The sequence below is a fragment of the Oreochromis aureus genome, linkage group 10 (genome assembly GCF_013358895.1).
Source record: "Oreochromis aureus strain Israel breed Guangdong linkage group 10, ZZ_aureus, whole genome shotgun sequence".
NCBI lineage: Eukaryota > Metazoa > Chordata > Actinopteri > Cichliformes > Cichlidae > Oreochromis > Oreochromis aureus.
In genome coordinates this window covers 5,989,909-6,014,796 of record NC_052951.1, presented here as the reverse complement: position 1 = coordinate 6,014,796, position 24,888 = coordinate 5,989,909, and the positions used below count along the sequence as shown (strand labels likewise).

The 24,888-nt window shown below is 41.1% G+C and overlaps 1 protein-coding gene across 4 annotated transcripts in view; it reads left to right on the top strand.

Annotated features, from left to right (window-relative positions):
- ntm (neurotrimin) overlaps positions 1-24,888 on the top strand; it is a 577,382-nt gene that overhangs the window by 411,338 nt on the left and 141,156 nt on the right. For all 4 annotated transcript variants that reach the window (XM_039618664.1, XM_039618663.1, XM_039618666.1 and 1 more), the window contains one exon: positions 8,798-8,888. In XM_039618664.1, the coding sequence (XP_039474598.1) occupies positions 8,798-8,888 (91 nt within the window). The remainder of the gene's footprint in view (positions 1-8,797; positions 8,889-24,888) is intronic.

Sequence of the window (24,888 nt, the reverse complement as noted above, 5' to 3'; positions counted from 1 at the left end):
AGTATCTTGCACCCTGCTGTTATATCCTGGATTGTCTCAGGGGCATCTTTACACAGCCTGCACCTGGGATCTTGCCTTGTTTGAAAGACCCCAGTCTCTATGGATCTTGTGCTCAGAGCTTTTTCCTGTGCTGCCATGATTAGTGCCTCTGTGCTGTCTTTCAGTCCAGCTTTGTCCAGCAACTTGTAGGACTTCTGGATGTCAGCCACTTCCTCTATCTGCCGGTGGTACATACCGTGGAGGGGCCTGTCTTTCCATGATGGTTCCTCCTCTTCCTCCTCTTTCTTGCGTTTCTGCTGCCTGTGGTATTCACTGAGCACACGGCTGGATGGAGCCATTCTCCTGATCTATTCGTGGATGTTTGTTGTCTCATTTTGAACTGTGGTACTAACACTCACCAATCCCTGGCCTCCTTCCTTTCACTTAGCATACAGCCTCAGGGTGCTGGACTTGGGATGAAACCCTCCATGCCAGTCTTGATGTCAGTGACTTCTATCTCCTCCTTTGGCCAGCTTAATATCCCAGCAGGGTGCCTGATCACGGGCAGGCCATAGGTGTTGATAGCCCAGATCTTGTTCTTACCATTCAGCTGACTCCTCAGGACTTGCCTGACCCTCTGCAGGTACTTGGTGGTAGCAGCTGTCACTGCAGCCTCTTCATGATTCACATTTGCCTGTGGGATACCCAGGTACTTGTAACTGTCCTCTATGCCTGCAATCTTGCCTTCTAGTAGTTCTATCCCCTCAGTTCTACTGCCTTCCCTCTGTTCGTTATTATCCAACTACACTTTTTCAGTACGAATGACATTCTGTCATTGCTGTGTATCCTGGTGGTGTGGATCAGTAAATCGCTGTCTTGTTCACTCTTGGCATAGAGCTTGATGTCATCCATGTAGAGGGGGTGGCTGACAACTGCTCCATTCCATAGTCGGTATCCGTAGCCCTTCCTGTTAGTGATCTCACTGAGAGGGTTCAGGCCTATGCAGAATAGCAGGGGGGACAGAGCATATCCTCGGTAGACACTTGATGATGACTTGTGCTGTTGGCTTGAAGTTGGCCTCTAGTGTTGTATGCCACATCCCGTTCGAGTTCCCGATGAAGGCTCTTAGGGTCCTGTTGATCTTGTATAGTTCTAGGCATTCCAGGATCCAGGTGTGGGGCATTGAGTCATAGGCCTTCTTCCAATCAATACAGGCAGTGCACAGGTTGGTCAGCCTAGTCTTGCAGTCTCGGCTGACTGCTCAGTCTACCAGTAGCTGTTGTTTTGTGCCTCTGGTATTCTTGCCAATTCCTTTCTGTGCCCCGCTCATGTATTCAGTCATGTGCCTCTTCATCTTAGCCACTATGATGTCTGACAGAAGCTTCCATTTAGTACTGAGGCAGGTTACTGGCCAGTAGTTAGAAGGGACTGGTCCTTTCTGGTGATTCTTGGGGATCAGGACTGTCCGGCCTTCGGTTAGCCATTCCGGATGTCTCTCATCGACTAGCAGCTGGTTCATTTGTGCTACCAGATGCTCATGGAGTGCAGTCAGGTTCTTCAGTTAGTAGGCGTGAACCATATTAGGGCCTGTTGCTGTCCAATTCTTCATACTGGAGACCATTTCTTTGATGTCTGCCACTGTGATGGTTACTGGACCCTGTTCAGGGAGGTTGCTGTGATCTGTTCTTAGATCCACTAGCCACTGAGAATTGCTGTTACAGGTTGCGTCCTTCTCCCATATGCTCTTCCAGTATTGCTCCGTCTCCAGCCTTGGCGATGCTGTTCTCATGTTGTTCCCCTACCACTGAGAGTACACCTTGCATGGAGAACAGCTGGTTTATTCTCCTGCCTTCTATCTCTCTGGTATACCTCTTCAAGCTGCTGGCCAAGTCTGTGAGTCTTTGCTTGGCAGTTTCCTAGGCCTCTGGTATGGACAGCTTGCTGTACTTCTTAGGCAATTTCTTCACTGCACCATTCTGCAGCTTTGATAGTTGGCTAACCTCTCTCTGTGTACCTTGATCTTGGCCTCTCATCTCCTTCTCCATCGAGGTATTGCTCCGTTTGGCTGTTCAACTTGTAGCCAAGCATCTCACTGATCACTGCTGCCGTGGTGTAGATCAGCTGTTTAGTCTTGGTAATGGTTGTGGTAGGTATCGTCCATAGTGCTACATTCACATCCTCTAGTAGATCTTCTGAGAAGATCCAGGTTTCATGCTTCGCAATGATCGTATCTTTCAGGTCAGTTCCTCTTGCACTCAACCATCCTCCTTCCATCCCACTTCCATCGGGGCTTGGTACCCAATCTCGGGTGGGGATGATGATATATACCGTAGCATATGTGCTGTACCTTGTTAATCTCTATCCGTGAGAGCAGTCCCTTCTTCCGAATGTGGGAACACCGAGCTACTAGTTGTTCCAGTGTCAATGTCCTTGATTGGACCTTGTTGATCCGGGCAACGTCCAAGCCGGTATGACTTCATATTTATCTCTCTCACTCATGAAATATATGCCTATAGGCTTGGAGGAGGTGTCAGGGTGTGGGGGTGCTTTGCTAGTGACACTGTTGGGGATTTATTCAAAATTGAAAGCACACTGAACCAGCGTGGCTACCACAGTATCCCGCAGCGACGTCACATCCATTTTGCATTTAGTTGGACCATTATTTATTTTTCAACAGGATAATCACCCCAAACACACCTCCAGGTCGTGGAAGGGCTATTTGACCAAGATAAAGAGTGATGGAATGCTGCACGAGACGGACTGGCCTCCACAGTCACCTGACCTAAACCCTATCGAGATTGTTTGGGATGAGATAGACCGCAGAGTGAAGGCACAAAGGCCAGTGTAGGTACACTGATGGAAAAATTATGACTTTTAACTATTTTTCTACTAAGGATACAGGATAACTTTACTGCACTGGGGCAAAACAAATAGGGCCATGTACTGTACAATCTTGAAAGAGAACCACTCTCTTAAGCCAAAACACCAAAGTTGGGTTATGACTGGATCTTACTGCTTGACGATGACCAATCCCCAGACCTCAGTCCTATAGATAAACTGTGGAGGAAGTTGAAGCTTTAAATTGAAAAGCAGAAGATAACATACATAACGGTTTTAGCGTTTATGTAAAGAGGAGCAGGCCCATTCTGAGGTTTGTGCAAGCCCTGTGTGTAAATATAATATAGCTGATAATATTCTGACTGAGGGATTTCTGAAAAAATGAAGACATACAGCTCTGCTATCACTTCCAAAATAAATGAAGACAGGAAAGTAAATAGCAGTGATGTTTTGTAGGGTTACTGAAGTTTGGCCAGCTGGTATATAATGATGTGCTACATGATTGCTAACGACTCAGCTATGTTAGCATAATATAAACTCAGTGAAGCTGGAGGATGAACGCTACTTTTTTTTCCACTCGATAAAAATTAATGTAAGGGTTGCCGATGGTTAGGGACAAATGCAATTGCATGGCAGGATGCTGTATACGGACCAAACTTCAGTCAGGAGAACAACTGAGATAATCCATCATCAATACGAGGTTAGTCATTAATATACTGCTGCATGAGCTGGGCTGTAGTTACATCGTAAGGTTTTAAAAACTGAGCTTTAAAATTAATAGTGGCAATAAAAACTGAGTGAGGCCGACAGTGATCACTGACTGTTTTTAGGGGCTTGTTGAGATTAAATTGAACAAGATGCAAAGCATTAAAACATGCTAAAAACACAACAGCCTTATTAAACGCAGAGTAGTTTGGGCCCGGAAGCAGGATTCATCACGTCACTTAAAGACCAGATAGTAATACAGTTTATAATTTCAAGAGAAATTTTCTCCAGCAGCGCTTGCTAGTGTAGCACATCTGTTTCTGTAGATATGCTGCTTTATCACATGAGATGTTTGTGACAATGCTGCTGCCTCTCAGTGAAATGTGTTCTCTCATTTGATTTTGAAGGAAGCTAAGGATTTACCAATGCACTGGACTTACCATTGTCTTGTAATCAGGAGGCCACTACTAAGGTGTGATGAAAACAACTTTGGCTGCATCAATCTCTTTATTAGAAAGCAATGTTTACTTACACTTAGGGATGTCTAACACCAAAGGGCCACTTTGGTATTGATTGCTTCAGGCAGGTAGCTCCTACAGCTGTTAGCAGCACTGTTTGTTCACTCTCAAATGAAAAGTATGCACAGCACTTCATTTGTTATACAGTTTGTCATGTTACAGCCTTTTCCAAAAATGGATTGAATTAATTTTAAATTCAGTATGAAGCTTCTGGGCAATTTCTCCCATTATTCTTTGCAGAACTTCTCAAGCTCCATCACCATGGATGGGGAGAATGGATGCACAGTCATTTTCAGATCTCTCCAGAGATGTTACATCTGGTTAAAGTCTGGGTTCTGGTTCGGCCACTCAAGGACATTTACAGAGTGGTCCCAAAGCCAATTCTTTATTATCTTGGCTATAGGGACATTGTCCTGTTGGACCATGAATCTTTGCCCTGTCTGAGGTCCAGAGCACTCTGGAGAAGGTTATCCTTCAGTCAGAGATTGAAGAAGTCACTTGGATTACAGATGAAACATTTCTCCCACTGAAAATGCTATGTCAAGATGAACTCAATCAACTTTTTGGGATTTCCTTATCTGGATCATTGAGCATGCATCAAGACGTTATCCTTAATGATGTCTGAGTACATTTAGCCACAAATTGTTGTCATCCTGGAACGTTTTCCTCTCTCCACAAAGCAATGTTGCAGCTCAGTCAGCATGAACATCAGATTCTTGGTCACTTTCCTGATTAAGGACCTTCTTCCCTGATCACTCAGATTGGTCAGGCGGTCTAGGAAGACTCCTGGTGGTTCCAAAGTTATTCCATTCACTGTGATGATGAAGGCCATTGAGCTCCTTGGATCCTTCATTGTCGCAGAAATTCTTCTGTACTCTATCCCAGATATGTGCCTTGATACAAACTTCTCTCTGAGGTTTCCATAACTCTGTGAGCCATGAAGCCATGAAGTCCAGTGGTTTGTGATTGATGGGATGAGGTTTTAGACAGGTATGTGCCTTTCCAAATTAGGTCCAGTCAGTTGAATGGAGCTCGGGTGCATTCTTTGTTCACATCTAGTAGATGTTTCTACAACTTTATTGGAAGCCACCTATGGTAGCTTCCAACTTTATTGGAAGCCATAGGTGGCTTCCAATAAAGTTGTAGAAACATCTACTAGATGTGAACAAAGAATGCACCCGAGCTCCATTTTTGAGTGTCATGTCAAAGGTTATGAATACTTATGTACATGTTATATTTTTGTTTTTTATTTTTAATAAATGTGCAAGAATTTTAAATAACTTTTTTCATTTGTCATTATGAGGTATTGTATATAGAGTTTTCAGGTGAAAAATGAAAACTCTATATACAATACAATTGCTGTAGCTAGTGCTGTCAGCGTTAATCTCGTTAAAGTGACGTTAATGCCATAACCGCATTAACGTGGCAAATCTCTGTTAGCGAGTTAATGCGGATAGCTCCACGTGTGGGGCTGCACAGCATCTAAGTGTTAGCATGGTGAGGTCGTTAACGCTTTAGGGCCGTGCAGCCCCACACACGGAGCTATCCGCATTAACTCGCTAACAGAGATTTGCTGCGTTAATGCGGTTATGGCATTAACGTCATTTTATCGAGATTACCGCTGACAGCACTAGCTGTAACATGAATAAATAATAAAGCTGTGAAACTTTCCGGATGCACTGCATTTTTGTATGGACAAGATTCTCATATTTTAAAGTGTAAAGATGTGTTTTCTTGTTGTGTTTCATAGTTATGTTACACAGTAGCTTTAGGTGTCCAGCTTTACTGAAATCTTCCCACTCTGACACTCCTTCCAGCCAGAGGTAATATTTTTCATAACTAAGACCTCTTTACAAGAGCTTCCCTCATGAACAAATATTGCTAAAGATGGAGGATAGCCATCTGGAAGTCATCAAGACAGATCACAGTGCAGAGCAGCAGAGGTGACCATTTGGCTCTGTCGAGAGCAACAGCATGATCCATTTCTTGTACATTTGGCACATCTAATCCTAACAATAAATATACAGTGAATGGTGTTGCTGACTTAAGCTGACCTTAGACTGCAGTTTGTTGCGAAGATGTACTATATTTAGTTCCAACAACTTCATTTTGTATACATTTGTTGTCTAGACAACCAAAGCCAGTGTCATCCATGAGCAAGTTTAATTCTCTGTGGTAACATAGTGCTTCAAAAAAGATTGCATGGCACCTGTTCTATAAATACTGTAAAGTCACCCTGGCTATGAATCACTATTATGATACCAGACAGTGGTAGTAAAAACAAAGAGGACATTTGTTATGTCAAAAGATAATTGATTATTTTGCAGAAAGAAAAGGTTAGAAGATTAGACAAAGTATCCTACTGCCTGAATAATCATTCTCTAATTAAGCCAGAAATTAACTTCAACAATCCATATTTTTTTAAAAACAAAACACATCTGATATGACCAAGTTATAAAAAACAACTATATTAATTATCAGGTTGCCATTAATCAAAGCAGTCTCTGGATGCTTTTGTATCCAGTGTTGTTTTCTGAGTGAACTCCTGGTATAACTGAACAACACCAAATATCTTTAGACAATGTGAAACCATGTTTATTGATAATAAAGATGGAAATAATAAAGTCTAAACATCGATCTTGACATGAGATATGGTTACAAAAAGGGAAGGTATAGCAAGTAACAAACAATGGTTTGTATGACAGGCACGCTTTATGGGCTGCAGTATTGAGAAAACATGCAAACTCCACAAATTCATGAATCAGCCCCAGACATCTTAGGTAAATTGGTGAATTAGCCATGAACAAGAAATAGTGTCTAAAGTTTATATAACAAAATACTGTAGGAAAGCATGCTGAAATGTGAGTTGTGAATTATTAGTAATACATTTTTTTCTTTTTTTTGCTTTGTACCAACTTTTTATTAATAAAATATTAAATTTCATTGTGGAATAGCAGACATTTTGTACCAAAAACTGCAAATCTTAAATCTGCAAATGGAGACAGGACTTTTGAGTGTGTCCTCTGTGTGAGGTGCACCTACATGCCACTGCCATCGAGAGCGCTGAAATGTTTAGGTCGGTGTGCAATACATTAAAATAAAATTCAGTTAATGTGAGTAGGCAGTGTTTCTCAAGTTGAAAGGGGTGTGAAGGCAGACAAGTGAATATTTTTGGCAATGTAATCATTCAAATATTTATTTGTCTTATTTTATACACATGCACAATTGCTTATAATAAATTGAAGTGGTATCATTAAACAATAATCATAACACCTCTGTAATTACAGAACCCCGATATCTATATATAAGATGAACGAAACAAGACTAGGTAACCTTTAAGATATGAAATATTAAGATAAACATTACAACATAATGAATAGCAAATTGAATGAAAACAACAACAACAACAACAACAACAACAAAATATGTAAACGTCTAATGACCAGTTACCATCTGTCAGATATGTTATTAAAGCCGTTATTGGCTGAGTTCAGGAATTTATTACACATATGTTGATATGAATGTTTAAGGTTTAGTGTAAAGATTTAGCTACAAACTGACCAACACGCAGGGATTTCACTGATGAGCACAATGGCAACAGGAAGAACCAAATAACCACTAAGTTCAAATGACACAACTAATGTAAAGGGATGTTGATTGCCAGTCAATATGTTTATGTATATGCTTTTACCAAATGTTAGGTAGTCGTATTTTCTCATTTCTCACTTTTGTGCCTGCTCCCTTCTCTAGTTTGAGACTCAGACAATATGTCAGTTTGACATCTTACAGGATGTCTCAATTCCTAAAATGCATTTGGAGGAGAGAGGGGACACAGGTGGGTGTTTTTTAAAGAGTTTTCCGGTACTGTGGCACTTGTTTTCAAAAGGAAATATTCAAGATCTAAAAGTAATACTCTGATTAGAAAAAAAAATGCTAAACTTGTATTCCAATTTCCCATAAAATATAAAGAAATGAAGGGTGGCGCAATTCTTTTGCACTGTATATGCTTCAAAAATGTGTATACTGAAGTTCTTTTTTCCTAATTCTGATTCTGATTTTTCTATGCAGTGGTATAATGTATAAAAACGATCATCATGAAATGTTTTAACAGTAAGTAACTTTTCCATAATGATGAGCACAGCCGTGTTTTTTTCCTTTTCATTGACCACTATCTGCAGACACTACGCAACGACACAGAAAGCGTACTTATTACAGATCGCCAAATCACTGGCTCCCCTTGCAGTTCGCAAACTTAGCATCTTCCTCCCTTTAAATACGATTCCAAGTCCTCTTTTCTTAATTGTGTACTTTTTTCGATTCTCTCGACCGAGGATGAAGCCTTCAATACATTCTTGAAGGGATCTTTACGTCTTGTTTCTTATGTTTTAAAAAAGACAAACAAAACCAAAATAACAAACAAACAATCAAACAGAGGGATAGTGAGAATAATCCCCCCTACCCCACCCCCCGTTTAAAACAAAATGCAGTGGATAATCCATAGTGCAACCAGACAGCGTCCTGTGTCTTCCTTACTCTTCACACCACAAATACCTGGCGAGAAGATTTGGATTAAGACTAATGAACTGGGAGTACAATAATCTCTGTTCACGGCGGAGGACCGCCTCATTGTCTCGCTGTATGATTTTTGTTTGTGCGCCTTCGAAGGCTAAAGACGATGTCTATCCGGGGATATTTTGTCGCTTTCTCCAAATGCACAATTTTTCTCTCCCTGAGGATTTTGTTTCTTGTACCTGCAGGGTTGCAGGTCCGCAGCCAAGAGGATTCTCAGTCCGACAACAAAGTGATGGACAATATCACAGTCCGACAAGGAGAGACGGTCTTTCTCAGGTGAGTCTCACCTCACACACGTATCTCCCTTCTGCTGCTGCTGTTTATGAATTCTACCGCCAAAGTTATGCACTGAACTGTGGGCTCCCGTAAATGAAATATTTGGTATGGGGTCGAGTAGCAGAACGACCGACGTGCTGTCTGTTTTATCATGCAACCGACGTTAAAAACGGGAGGGGGCGGGTGGGTTGAGCGGATTAGTCTGTGGAAAAAACTCCATTCGGAAACGACACTCTGCTAATCTTCTGCAGCTGTTAACTAGAGACACTGGTTGTTTTAATTGTTGTGTGACGATGCAGAACTAAAGGTGATGGGGAAAGCGTGTTTCTGGAAGGAGGACACGAGCAAAAACTGTTGTAAAGTGTTTGCTGATGGCTGTAGATGAACAAAAATATAGTTATGGTTACAGAAAAAAAGAAGAACTGAGTGGCAAGTCCGTAAGATTTACACACGTTTTGTTTCTTCAGCGGTACCCAAAGCTTAGTTGGACATGGGGATTTGTGTTACTTTTACGTAATGCAATGTTGAGAGCAACAGAACCAATAAATACAATGGCCAAAGCAATTAATTTTATCACTGTTATAGGAATAGTGTTACCACTTGATGTTTAAAGCAGGGCTGTGCAGAGATATTTGAAGGGGTGGGTGATCAAAGTTAAAAAGGGGCAAATAGAACCAGGCTGAAAAACAACAACCCACATTCATCAAGAAGGCTTCGCTGACAGTGACTTTCCATATGGAAAACTGACAGCTGCATAAGTATCAATGAAATCTTAATAGCCAAACAAAGTTGAAAAAGCTCACTGGTAATATCCAAACCAACTATAATTTTATATTTAAATGATTTAGTTGGTAGAATTCTTTCTTCAACTCACTTCATCCATTTGTTAAGTCAGCCACCCATAAAACGTACACCCAATAAAGCGGTGTGGTACAGGTCTTTAGCCGCTCACAGTCATACGTCACTATGCTGCAAAAATAAAAGGATTATCATATGACATATGTGTAATTAACAGATTGAGTCATGACACAATTTCTAAATTATCCCAAGCATATTGTTTCTTGCCTATTTTTGCGTGAAAAATATCAGCACGTCAGACAAACCCATTCACTGATGTTATCTTCAACAGCCCAATGCAGACTGGCTGACAAATATACTGCTTGCTTTTAATACAAAATGCTCTTCATAATACATTGTTTGGACATCACAGAGGCCTCTTCTAAAAGGTCATCAGTATGGTAAATAATGAACATAATTTGGCTGTTCCTTTGTTAGGTGTAAGCTGACACAATAGGGAGTAAGGCTGGGATAAAGTGCTGATTAAACAACAATACAGCAAGACAAACTTAATCACACTGGCATCAGTGTGTTCATTTTGCATTTATGGAATTAATAGAAAAACAAAATATGCAAACAAGAGTAAAGTTGTTTCACAGACTTGGAACAAATTTTCTCCTTTTAGGATTTGTAAAGCAAATCCTAAAAATGTTAAAATGGCAACTGTTGCAAAAGAACAGTTAAAATTTATTTCAGTTTTACATGTGTGTTATTGTATAATAGTAAATCTGATTTTTCTGAATATTTTGCACAATTTTTAACCACAGTACTAGCGTCTTGCTGAAATACTTTACAGTCCCAATCAAGCACTGTACTGACTGACCTAACACTATTTCAGCACCACCAATAGCAATCTATCATGCCCTAATATTGTTTAGGAACAATGTCAAGTCCCAACAGTATGTAACAGAGTCAAAGTTTCTCTAGGTCAGTCTAAACAGCAGAGCTTGTAGGGCAAAAACAACAACAACACAAAAATACATTGCATTCTTGCTCCTATCCATTTTGAAACTGTCATGGAATGTCAACCCATCGCTCACCCTGAAAGAAGGTCAGTGGGATTGGCAAGTCTAAACCTACTATGATGTGTATCAGTCCTTCAGGCTGAGCAGTAATGATTGTTTTGGTCTGATTCATACATTCTGTGGCTGTGCTGTGCTTTGATCTTGTTAGTGAGTGCTTGCTCATAAAGTCACATTAGTTGAAAAGACATCCAAATCTAAAGCACATGCATTTATGGAGCTCTATGCACAATGTATAAGACTGGCCAGCTTTATAGAGTCAATGCTTCTGAACAAATATATTTTTCTGATACTCCTGATTTGCTCATGAAATCAGGATCTTTTATGTTTATGGACGGGAGGGATCTACACTATAATTATCAACTGTAGTTTTAAAATAAGCAGGGATGCCTGCATCAAGTAAACCCTCACATTAATATCATTAATTGTTAAGATATTTTTACAGATGATATGCAATGGGTTTTAGGTATGATGATTTGTTTTCATGTTTTCCTTCATTATTTACATTCCGGGAATTCTTGACATGAGGGCAATTTCTATAAATAGGACAGATCATTCTAAGGAGCTTGGAAAGAAAAGCGTCTTGGACTTCTTCATCTTTGAACAGAGACGGTGGTTTACGACACCAACTGTCTGCCATCTATAATCCAGTTTTGAGATCCCTTCCCAGACGCCTTAACGCCTACTCACATCCTGGGCCATCTGACCTCAGGAAATCACATGATAGGGTGGGGCCAGGTTTCACAATGAGCTCACCCGAAACCCTGGCTGTTTGTGACCCACACCCGTTTTCACACCTTGGCTCATGTGATTAGGTAGAGGATCATCAGGGGGTCCTTTGTCTCTCTTTGGGGGGAAACTCCCACTGGGTTTAAATCTGGAACTCTCCACCATTTGACCCTTAGAACTGAAGAAGCTTCTCGGATGAGAGGTGAAACGTCTTCAAGCAACTTAAAGAAGTCCAGACGCTTTTCTTTACAAGCTCCTTAGACTACGATGACCTGGATGACTGAGAACCTTCACAGACAGGACAGATAATTGTTTGTGTGATCAGGCAGCCTACCAGCTGAGTCCAGAGTCTTTCTTTTCGTTCCATCCAGAACAGCTTCTGTAGCTATAAGCCCCAATGAAGGATGACACTTTACTCGTGAATTTTTAGGTTTAATGGCAATAAGAACTGCGGATGTGTACACAAAAACAGCATGTAAGTTAAAATCCATGGTCTTACCACCTTAAACGTTTCCAATATAAAATAACTTAACCTTCTACATTAAATTGATAAAATTTATCTATAATGACCTTTACTTTTAGTTGTACAACACTGGAAACACAAAACTGTGACACAATTTAACAAAAATATTTTAGAGGCAGTCAGTTTACAATACAGCAACAAAAGAATATAAAAAAGAGGACAGAGAATGAACATTCAGCAACATGTTTGAGTCACACTGGAACCTGAGCAGGATAAAAGGCCATCATATTACTAATACTGTAGTATTAGTAATCAGGTAATTAGGTTACCTGATGCAGGCAGGGCCCTTACAATAGCTAGGTGAGTTATTTTGTATTACCTTTATAGTACTTGAAAAACTTAAATCTGTTTGCACTTCTCAGACTTACCATTCCTGCTGGTTGCAGTGCTAACAAGCTACACATTGCCCTTTTTTGACAACTGCCAAAACTGAGGACAGCATCATATTTTAAAGTATAGAAAGTTTGAGCTTCCATTTTCCTTTCCTTTTGTTATCAGTGCTGTGGTTTGATTTGTGAAGAATGACATATTTTAAATAAGACTGGTTGGACTTTGTATTACAGCTTGGTAATAACTAAATTACCAAAGTAATAACCAGGTAATATCAAAGAAATATAATTGTAGCAACAGTGATTACAGCTGAGTAACATTGTATTTAATTGGAAAACAAGAGTAAAACCAATTAGTAATAGTAGAATAATAAGAATGTGATAACCTGCTAGCACTATGAAGGTAATGTCTGTGCATTTGAATTTACATCCATTATTAGAATGGCTTTAAATGGTAATAACCTCATAATAATAAGGTTGTATTGACTGATGTTTTAGAATAATAGGAATAATAGGAAAGTATTATAATATTATAATGCTTCAGTTAATCCTGGTTTCCCAGCATCCTACTTTGCTTAAAAGCAATAATGTAAATGTTGTGTTTATTGTTCTGACTTATTAAATGGAAAAATGGATGGTACGTGTGGTTTCTGTGTAATAAGCAGGAAATAGGGTTGCAAAATGCAAAACTGCCTATTTCTAGTTGGTAAAAAAATTAAGCTATTAAAGGAAATGTCAAGACATGTTAGCTGGAAATATCTCTGGTGGTTTTTTGGTTATATAAGTAGGAATTAGGACTGCAAAATGCAAAACTGCCTGTTTCTCTTTAGTACCACATGAATAACTTATTAAAGAAAACGTCAAGAAATGTGATAATTACCTGGGAATACCTGTTGTAGTTTCTGTGTAATAAAAGGAATCTGGGCTGCACTATGTAGTGATTAACATGGTATTAAATAGAAACAGGCAGTTTTGCATTTTGCAACCCAGATTCCCTTGTATTACACAGAAAGTACCACAGATATTCCGAGGTAATTATTGCAGTTCTTAAGGTGCCCTTATTAATGTGATTTTTAAAAAGAATTAGAATTGAAGCATTTTAATAAGGTAATACTTTCCTATTATTGTAAAACATCAGTCAAAACAGCCTTATTATTATTAAAGGTTATTACCATTTAAAGCCTTTCTAACAAATGAAAATTCAAATGCACAGACACAACCTTTGTATTGCTAGCAGGTTATTGTATTGTTACCAAGGTATTACACTACTGTCTCTAATCGGTGTTGCCTAATGGGTATAGCTTTGTTTCCACTTTATTACTTCATGTTTTTGTCCCTTTGTTATTCAGTAAATGAATTTCAGTATAATATTACTCACCTGTAACCATTGTTGCTACAATTATGTTACCCTGATATTACCTGGTTATTAGGTGGTAATAGTGTGCAAATTTCCATATTATAACCTTTTTTTTCCCACCTTGTTACCCAACTATTACCCCATTATTACTAATCAGTAGTAGAAAGCGCTACCATCAGACTAATCATCAGTTTATCTTGATGTGAACAGACTCACTAGTTTATCCCTGCTAAGGCCTCCTGTGGCGAGAGTATAGAAAGTTACTGCATAGCAACTAGCAGCATAGGCACATAACCGAAAACAATACAAATACAAAAATATGATGATTAATTTTTCTCTATTAACTTAATAGAAAATGGTTTACATAAAAAAAATCACTTCATCAGCACTATTAATAATAGTGCATTATGGATGTGGATCTGAACATCTAAAGTGCTCAAGCACTTTAAATATTCACACAACCGAACAACCGAAACATGAAAATGCACAGATAAGGTGATTTTGCTTTTTACCTTTCCAGTTCCCCTTTTTATTATCTCCTCCTTTCAAAGTCTGTTTAGTCCTTCGCTCAAACAATTTTCTGATTCTCCTTATGGAACTTTATTAATGAATGTCTATTCTATCTGTAAAATATAAGGAGACCAGGAAAGCAGTTTAATGTACATACAGTGCTTTAAAAAAAGTATTTGCCTCTGTCTTTCTTTCTTTCTGCATGCGTCATGGTTGTGTTTCAGATGTTTAAACACATTTTAATGTTAGACAAAGATAAGCCAAGCAAAAACAAACGTTTCTAAATCATGATTTCATTTTTGATGGTGGTATACAACTGACACAGCATTTAATAAATAGAACATGATATCAACAGTCAAACATGTAGTTTGTGTTGGGGCCTCCTTTGCTCCTTCAGAAACTCGAACAACTTGTTATTGTTGCTGTTGGAACCATAAATTCTGGTCTCTACCACAATATCCTGACTATGGAGCATACCCTTATGTCCTGCTACATAACCCTTAGGACACAGTAGGACAATGATCCAAAACACACCAACAAGTCCACCTCTAAATGGCTAAAAAACCCCAAAATGTTTGGTTGTGGCCTAGTTTGTATTTAATCCAATGGAGATGGTTTGTCATGACCTTGACAGGCTGTTCAGGCTCAAAAACCCTCCAGTATGGCTGAATTAAAACAATTCTGAAAAAAAGAGAGGGCCAAAATTCCTCCACAGCAACGTGAAAAACTCACTGCCAGTTTGGCACGATCTGATATCGTCGTGTTGGTGTTGTTCCCAGATCAACATAGTAAATGTTGTTCCAGGATCAACATTTCAAGTGACCAATCAGAATGTTGTGACGTCATACTTTTGCGACTTCGGGAAAAACCACCGTAAAACAAAAAACTGTACTTAAGCTGCGAGAAACCGCCTCTGTCCGCTGATCAATGGACCCTGACCGCGACCCTAACCCTAACCCTTTAATAAACAGTAAGCAGAACTGATATTGTCCTTGCAACGTTGGAATTTCATAAATGCACGAATGGCTTGGCGCGCCAAAGAATAACGTCACAACAATGTGATTGGTCACTTGCAATGTTGAACCTGGAACAACATTTTCATGATGATCTGGGAACAACACCAACACGACGATATCAGATCATCCGCCAGTTTGTCTGTAGATCCTGCTGCCAAGGGTCGAACAATCAGTTATTTAGTGGATAATTACTTTTTTCATCTATTAACAATTTGTGTCCATGATTACTTGTTAAAACCATGCAAAATGATTAAACAAAGCAAGTAAGTTTTGTCATGTTATTCAATTGCTTCAGAGGTTAAAGTATAAACTCACAGTTTAAAGTATAGTAAGATGCGTATTTATTTCTCTCTTCCTTCTACAGAAAATGACTTTGCTCTTCTGAAAATGTAATTTACACCAGTAATTTATGCCACGGCAGTAGAAGAACGTCATGGTAATTAAGTGGGACACTTTTCAGTTGCACAATTTTAGACATGGCTCAAATAAATAGTCACAATGCATTATTTAGTTAAATGTATGATGATTTAAAACCATAACCAGAGACTCTGCAGATATTTATTTACTTCCAATTTAACTCAAACAAGAGGCAAAGTATTTGAGGTAGTTCTTGAGACCATATGTTGAAATACCTCCCTCAAAATCAATGTCAGTAGATCCTAGATCAAAGTAGAGAGGATGGGTATAGGGCACATTGGGGACGGTCACATCCTCAGTTTCGGTTTCACATCTTAGATTCATGCACATTCTTCACATTCAGGATTTTCTGGTAGAGAGCAGGATTTATGGTTGCAACAACAACAGCAGCTTTGTTTTTGTTTTTTTGTATTACAACAGACAATTTGATAGTATTATCACACCTATATTTAAAATATATATTATATTAGATATATATCTATATATATCTATCTATATATATATATATATATATATATATATATATATATATATATATATATATATATATATATATATATATATATATATATATCTATATATATGTATAGTTACGTTCTAAGTCTAGGCGTGCATTGAACGCAACAAGAAAGTGGCCCCACTCACGCACCACCCAAGAAAGAACACCAACAGTAGTACCTTTTAAAGTGCTAAGCAGCCATTTATTTGCTTCGGCAGTGAGCAATGAAATGAAAACCACAAATGAAAACCAATCAAAAGACAATCAATCAATCAATCAATCTTTATTTATAAAGCACTTTTCATACAAAAAATGTAGCACAAAGTGCTTTGCATGGTTAAAAGCAGCCCACCCCACCCCACCCTCCCACTCACTCCCCACACTCTCATTGACATAAACGATCATGAATACACCATAAAATCCAGTTTTGGTTACATGTTTAATATGTGAGATAAAACCAAGCTCAGAGTCAAAAATAACACCCAGGTTTTTCACTTGTAGTGAAGGGCATAGTGAAAATGCCTGTAATTTAGACAAGAGTTTCTCTCTCTGAGCCTCAGGACTGATGATTAAAACTTCAGTTTTGTCCTGGTTAAGCTGTAAAAAGTTTTCTGCCATCCAAGATTTTATATCTAGAATACAGTTAAAAAGGGCATCCATTGGTCTGGAGTCATCAGGAGACACGGAGATGTACAGCTGAGTGTCATCAGCGTAACTGTGGAAGTTCACTCCATGCCTCCTGATGACACTGCCAAGAGGGAGCATATATAAATTAAAAAGTACAGGGCCTAAAACCGACCCTTGAGGCACACCACATGTCATTTTATGGATCTTAGAGGAGCATGTATCCATACACACCATAAAAGTTCTGTCTGAGAGATAGGAAGTGAACCAGTTGTGTACAGCACCAGAGAGGCCCACCATGTGTTTCAATCTGTTTAAAAGTATAGCGTGGTCTACTGTATCAAAGGCTGCGCCTAGATCCAGTAGCACCAGGACTGAGAGCTTTTGGGAATCCCAGTTACATCTAAGATAATTTAAAACCTTTAGGAGAGCGGTCTCTGTGCTGTGGTTCACCCTAAATCCAGACTGAAATATCTCTAGGATCTGTTTATCATTCAAAAAATCATTAATCTGAGTAAAAACAAGTTTTTCTAAAATTTTACTTAAACATGGTAAGTTGGATACAGGTCTGTAGTTATTAAAATCATTACAATCCAAATTGCTCTTCTTCAGAAGGGGCCTCACCACCGCCGTTTTAAAGGCAGCAGGGAAGACACCCAACTGAAGAGAGCAATTCATCATGTATAAAAGCTCAGCTTCAAAAAATCCATAAAGTGTTTTAAAAAGTAAAGAGGGGATTGGATCTAAAAGAAATGTGGTGGGTCTCACTGTGGAGAAAACTTTCTCAAGGTTCTCAGCATTAACCAGGACAAAGCTGTTCAGTGTCTCCTCAGGTACAATCGAGCCCTCAGATATGTTTAAAATCATATCACGAGAAGATAAAATATCACATCTGATGGCGCTGATTTTTCCCCTGAAGTGGTCTGCAAACTGCTCACAGAGTGAGTCTGTGGGGGTTCTTTGGGAGCTGTTAAAATCAGGGTTAAATAAATGATCTATGGTGGAGAAGAGGACCTTGGGATTATTTTTGTTACTACTGATTATTTTGGCGAAGTATGAATTTCTTGAATTCCTTAGTGTATTATTGTAAATTTTAAGTTGCTCGCAAAGTATTTGATAGTTGATTTCATTTTTATTTTTCCTCCATCTCCTTTCTGCTGCCCTGCAATTTCTTTTGAGTGTTTTGACTTCTTTGTTTCTCCAGGGTGATACACGTTTTACGTTAATCTTTTTGGTGGTGAGGGGAGCAACGGAGTCAAGGCTTTTATTCAGTTTGCTGTTAAAATGATTAAAAATAAAATCACAGGGTGCAGGTAAAATCACAGGGGGGCATTCGTCTAAAACCCTGGTAAAATTTGCAGCCACTTCAGAGGTTAGATAGCGCCTCCTCATAGTTCGTACCGAGGTCTCCCGCTGAATGAAACCGGTGATGTTAAAAAACACACAGTAGTGGTCAGAGACAGCCAAGTCAACAACAGAGGACACACTGGTGGACAGCCCATGGGTGATGACCAAGTCCAGAGTGTGTCCTCTGTTGTGAGTCGGCTGCATGACGTGCTGGGTAAAATCCATACAGTGAAGAATGTTTAAGAATTCTTTTGATGTAGGGTCAGAAGGATTATCTATGTGCAGGTTAAAATCACCGGTTAAAATTATCATATTATATTTTGAATGTATGTTTGTTAAAAATTCTGAGAATTCCTTGATAAAAGCAGCACTGTCTTTAGGTGGTCTATAAATTGTGACAGATAAAACTGGAGGGCTGCTAAAAACAATAGCATGGAATTCGAAAGTGGTAAAATGATCAAATAAAATTTGTTTGGTGGTGAGTGTGTTGTTGGTTAAAGATGCAGTCCCACCACCTCTCTTACCACTTCTAATAGAAAAGGAGAAATTAAAATTTGGTGGGGAGGCCTCAGTGAGAACAACTGGTGCATCCGAACCCAGCCATGTTTCAGTTAAAAATAAACAGTCAAGTTTATTATCTAAAATTAAATCATTAATAATAAAAGACTTGTTCAACAGAGAGCGGACATTTAAAAGTGCCATACTGATTGAGACTGGTGGATTTTTGACAGTAGAGTTTAATGAATGCTGACACTTTTGAAGAGGCCGGAGGTTATTAATGTTTTTGGAGTTACTGGATTTATGATAATTCTGTTGCTCTCTGTTTGTGATTATGACGGGTATTGTGTTGACTGTGGGAGAGAGAGGTCCGAGTCCAGAGTTGTGTATTACTGTTAAAAGTGGAACAAATATAGGAGCTGGGACCAGGGGGACATCAGTCAGTGGCGGACAGATCAGGAGGTAATGTCGGTTGTGTGCGTGGAGTGCTGTACGCCAAATACCAAATTGGCGGACAGCAAACGGCGTCCCCAGGCACTGAGGTGGAGCCCGTCGGCCCCAAAAAGATGCCTCCTCTCCCAGAAGGCATCAAAATTGTTAATAAAACCCACACCGTGGGAGACACAGGCGGAGGAAAGCCAGGTGTTAAGGCTGAGCAGCCGGCTGAAACGGCCTATCCCTCTGCCGCAGGTGGGGGTGGTCCCGGAGATAAAAGCACTCACCTGCAACTGACCAAGGAGGCTGAAGAGTTGGAGGAAGTCCAGCTTCAGCAGCTCATATTGCTGTTTGGGGATGTCATTGGTGCCGATGTGGATGATGAGCCGGTTGGCCTGTGGGTGGGACGCCAGGATGTTGGGAATTCTGTCCACTATGTCGACGACGGTGGCTCCCGGGAACGACAGCGTGAGCGCCCCCCTCATCCGCACGTTCCTGACGATGGAATCCCCGAGGACCAGCGTGGAGAGAGGAGGTGCCACCGGGGACTGCTGACCATCTGAGACGCCCGTGCCGTGGCACCGGGGGTGTTCAAATGGAGATGCACCAGCCGGACCGCGTGAGTGACTCCCAGGTAGCCGCGCCGTGGGTCCTCTTCTCCGAGGAGCCGGGGTAAAGCACAGTTCTCCGCGGCGAGTTTGCACCACAGCGTCGGGCTGCCCACCGCGGCTCCGGGGACGTAGTGGTGGAGATGGCGCAGACCTCAGTGGCACAGCGGGATGGCGAGGGCTAGCGGCCAGAGGAGGAAAGTCTACAGGATCCAGGACACTGAATTTATTCTCCAGCACTACCGCACCGGAGGGTTGAGGGTGCGAGAGACGGATCCTCCTGGCCCCTCTGCAGCCACCACGCGTCTCAACCACTCCACTCCAACGCGCTGGTTGGAGTGGAGTGGAGCTGACCAGAGCCTTGGGTCTGGCCCCTAGTTGAAACCAGCAGTTCTCGTCCATGGCAGAAACACCAGCGACACAAGGATACTGGAATGCCTAGAATTGTACAAGATCAACAGGACCCTAAGAGCCTTCATCAGGAACTCAATGGGGATGTGGCGTACAACACTAGAGGCCAACTCCAAGCCCATAGCACAAGTCACCATCAAGTGCGGGATCTACCAAGGAGATGCTCTGTCCCCACTGCTGTTCTGCATAGGCCTGAACCAATTCAGTGAGATCATTAACAAGACTGGCTACGGATACCGACTACGGAACGGAGCGGTTGTCAGCCACCTCCTGTACATGGATGACATCAAGCTGTATGCCAAGAGTGAACGAGACATCGATTCACTGATCCACACCACCAGGCTATACAGCAATGACATTGGAATGTCGCTCGGACTGGAGAAGTGTAGTCGGATGGTAACAAAGAGAGGGAAGGTAGTCAGAACTGAGGGGATTGAACTACCAGAAGGCAACATTGCAGACATAGAGGACAGTTACAAGTACCTGGGGATCCCGCAGGCGAATGGGAACCATGAAGAGGGCGCTAGAAAGGCTGCAACCACCAAATACCTGCAGAGGGTCAGGCAAGTCCTGAGGAGTCAGCTGAACGGTAAGAACAACATCCGGGCCATCAACACCTACGCCCTGCCCGTGATCAGGTACCCTGCTGGGGTAATAGGCTGGCCAAAGGAGGAGCAAGAAGCCACTGACATCAAGACAAGAAAGCTCCTGACCATGCATGGAGGGTTTCACCCCAAGTCCAGCACCCTGAGGCTGTACGCTAAGCGGAAGGAAGGGGGCCTGTGACTGGTGAGTGTCAGCACCACAGTCCAGGATGAGACAACGAACATCCAAGAATACATTGGGAAGATGGCCCCAACTGACCGAGTGCTCAGTGAATACCGCAGGCAGCAGAAACCCAAGAAAGAGGAGGGAGACGAGGAACCATCATGGAAGGACAGGCCCCTGCACGGTATGTACCACCGGCAGATAGAGGAGGTGGCTGATATCCAGAAATCCTACCAGTGGCTGGACAAAGCTGGACTGAAAGACAGCACAGAGGCACTAATCATGGCAGCACAAGAACAAGCTCTGAGTACAAGATCCATAGAGGCTGGGGTCTATCACACCAGGCAAGACCCCAGGTGCAGGCTGTGTAAAGATGCCCCAGAGACAATCCAGCACATAACAGCAGGGTGCAAGATGCTAGCAGGCAAGGCATACATGGAACGCCATAACCAAGTGGCGGCATAGTGTACAGGAACATCTGTGCGAGTATAACCTGGAAGTCCCAAGGTCAAAATGGGAGATGCCCCAAGGGTGGTGGAGAATGACCGAGCGAAGATCCTGTGGGACTTCCAGATACAGACGGACAAAATGGTGGTGGCTAACCAACCAGACATAGTGGTGGTAGACAAACAGAAGAAGACGGCCGTAGTGATCGATGTAGCGGTTCCGAATGACAGCAACATCAGGAAGAAGGACCACGAGAAGCTGGAGAAATACCAAGGTCTCAGAGGAGAGCTCGAGAGGATGTGGAGGGTGAAGGTAACGGTGGTCCCCCTGGTAATCGGAGCACTAGGTGCGGTGACTCCCAAGCTAGGCGAGTGGCTCCAGCAGATCCCGGGAACAACATCGGACATCTCTGTCCAGAAGAGCGCAGTCCTGGGAACAGCTAAGATACTGCGCAGGACCCTCAAGCTCCCAGGCCTCTGGTAGAGGACCCGAGCTTGAAGGATAAACCGCCCGCAGGGGCGTGCTGGGTGTTTTTTTTTTTATGTGTGTGTGTGTGTGTGTAAAACATTGTGTGCCATATGTGTTGCTTTAAGCTTCTAATCAACAGAATACCTCTAAAGAGATATTTGGCCGCGGTAAAAACTGCAATGTGCCTGGTGTATCCTTACTAGAGCACTTTAAAGGAACTCTCCTTGAGTGTTTTCAGTAATTAGTCCCTTTCATAATTACTACAATTCTTTCTGTTTTGCTGGAAATACAGGGTGGGCCATTCATATGGATACACCGTGATAAAATGGGAATGGTTGGTGATATTAAAGTCCTGTTTGTGGCACATTAGTATATGTGAGGGGGCATACTCCTCAAGATGGGTGGTGACCATGGTGGCCATTTAGAAGTCAGCCATCTTGGATACAACTTTTGTTTTTTCAATAGGAAGAGGGCCATGTGACACATCAAACTTATTGGTAATGTCACAAGAAAAACAATGGTGTGCTTGGTTTCAATGTAACTTTATTCTTTCATGAGTTATTTACAAGTTTCTGACCACTTATAAAATGTGTTCAGTGTGCTGCCCATTGTGTTGGATTGTCAATGCAACCCTCTTCTCCCACTCTTCACACACTGATAGCAACACTGCAGGAGAAATGCCAGCACAGGCATCCAGTATCCGTAGTTTCAGGTGCTGCACATCTCGTATTTTCACACCATAGACAATTGCCTTCAGATGACCCCAGAGATAAAAGTCTAAGGGGGTCAGATCGGGAGACCTTGGGGGCCAGTCAACTGGCCCACGACGACCAATCCACTTTCCAGGAAACTGTTCATCTAGGAATGCTCGGACCTGGCACCCATAATGTGGTGGTGCACCATCTTGCTGGAAAAACTCAGGGAACGTGCCAGCTTCAGTGCATAAAGAGGGAAACACATCATCATGTAGCAATTTCAAATATCCAGTGGCCTTGAGGTTTCCATTGATGAAGAATGGACCCACTATCGTTGTACCCCATATACCACACCAAACCATCACTTTTGTTGTTCCAACAGTCTTGGAGGGATCCATCCAGTGTGGGTTAGTGTCAGACCAATAGCGGTGGTTTTGTTTGGTAACTTCACCATCCACGCATAAAAGTTTGCCTCATCACTGAACAAAATCTTCTGCGTGAACTGAGGGTCCTGTTCCAATTTTTGTTCTGCCCATTCTGCAAATTCTGTCACTGATCTGGGTCATCCTCGTTGAGATGCTGCAGTAGCTAGAGTTTGTAAGGGTGCCATTTGTGAGTAGCTAATATCTGACTAATGCCACTCTCTAGTGACATGCAGTGAGTGCTATGCTGTGGGCTCTTGCTGAATGAAGCTAGGACAGCCACTGATGTTTCTTCATTAGTGACAGTTTTCTTGCGTCCACATTTTGGCAAATCCAACACTGAACCAGTTTCACGAAACTTAGCAAGCAGTTTGCTAACTGCAGCATGGGAGATGGGTGGTCTCGTAGGGTGTCTTGCATTGAAATCTGCTGCAATGACCCGGTTACTGCGTTCACCAGATATCAACACAATTTCGATCCGCTCCTCACGTGTTAACCTCTTCGACATGTCAATGGCTGTGAACAAAGAGAAACTTGTAAATAACTCATGAAAGAATAAAGTTACGTTGAAACCAAGCACACCATTGTTTTTCTTGTGACATTACCAATAAGTTTGATGTGTCACATGACCCTCTTCCTATTGAAAAAACAAAAGTTGTATCCAAGATGGCCAACTTCTAAATGGCCACCATGGTCACCACCAGAGATGGGCAGTAACACGTTACTTGTAACGTGTTACTGTAATCTGATTACTTTTTTCAAGTAACGAGTAATGTAAGGGATTACTATTGCAAAAACGGTAATTAGATTACCCTTACTTTCACGTAGGAAAGCTGCGTTACTGCGTTACTAAAACCGTGATTTTTTGCGAGAGTGTCTCATGACAGTGACATAAGCGAGTGCGACGTTCGTGACAACAGCTGTCTGCAGATCAACAATGGATAATATATCCAGTGCGGAGAGAGTATGAGCGTGCAGCGTTTAAAGCGTGGAAGTACTGACCTTATTTTGAGTTTGATTCCATAAAAAGTGACAAAAACATTAGTGTCCGTTGTGCGTGGGAAGAAAACTTCTTTTTACAGCGAAAAAACCCCCTAAACCTCCAAGCAAGCACCAAGTGCGCTACGAGAAACTCGCGGATTCTTCAGCTGACCACTGCGGCACACCTGCACCAGGATAAATCTCCGCCTACCCCAGTCATGCTTTACAGGTGAAAATAGAGCAACAGGACCGCTAGTCTTTGATTTTATTTATTTTCTGCTGTGTTTTACTTTCATCTATTTGAAAGAGTGAGTGTAAACACAAAAAAATATTTTATTTTATGTGCTGGAATGTGCAGAAAATAGGTTTAAATGTTAAACAAATTTCTTCCAGTCAGAGAATGTTGCATATAATTTAATTTTTGCTTGATGCATAAAGTTAAAAGATTAAAACTAATAAAACAAGTTTTAAAAAGAGACTTTTCCATTTGATTACATTTTGTATGATGGATTATGCAGAAAAAGTAGAATTGGGTTGAAAGATCTATCGCTTTATCACCTATTCAGGTTGTAAATCATGTTTTTAAAAAGTAACTAAGTAACTAAGTAATTAATTACTTTTGAAAATAAGTGAAGCGAGATCGATCAACTGGAGACCAGAACAACAAATGACGGAGGCACCAGACAAGTGCAATCAAACGATGAGTTTATTAACACCGGAGAGGAACCATCAGCATATGTCTTCCTCTGACAAAAATACATTGAATGCTGGTTTTATAGCATAGAAAATTGACGCCCACACATACACGTCAAATACAGGTCAAAAATACATTGTTTACAGACATGAGCACATCTCGTACATCTTAATAACTATAAACAGTCATATAACTTCTCTTTTCTATAACACTTGCCTTTTAAGGTAATAAACCTCAAGCTTCAGGGTCTCTAAGGGCTAATAATTGACCCTCGTCATCAATCACTAAGTAGACTGAATTGCAGCAAGTCTCAAAAAGAAGCAGAAGACACTTGGGCCTTCGCTCAGGCCTGCTACTAGATTA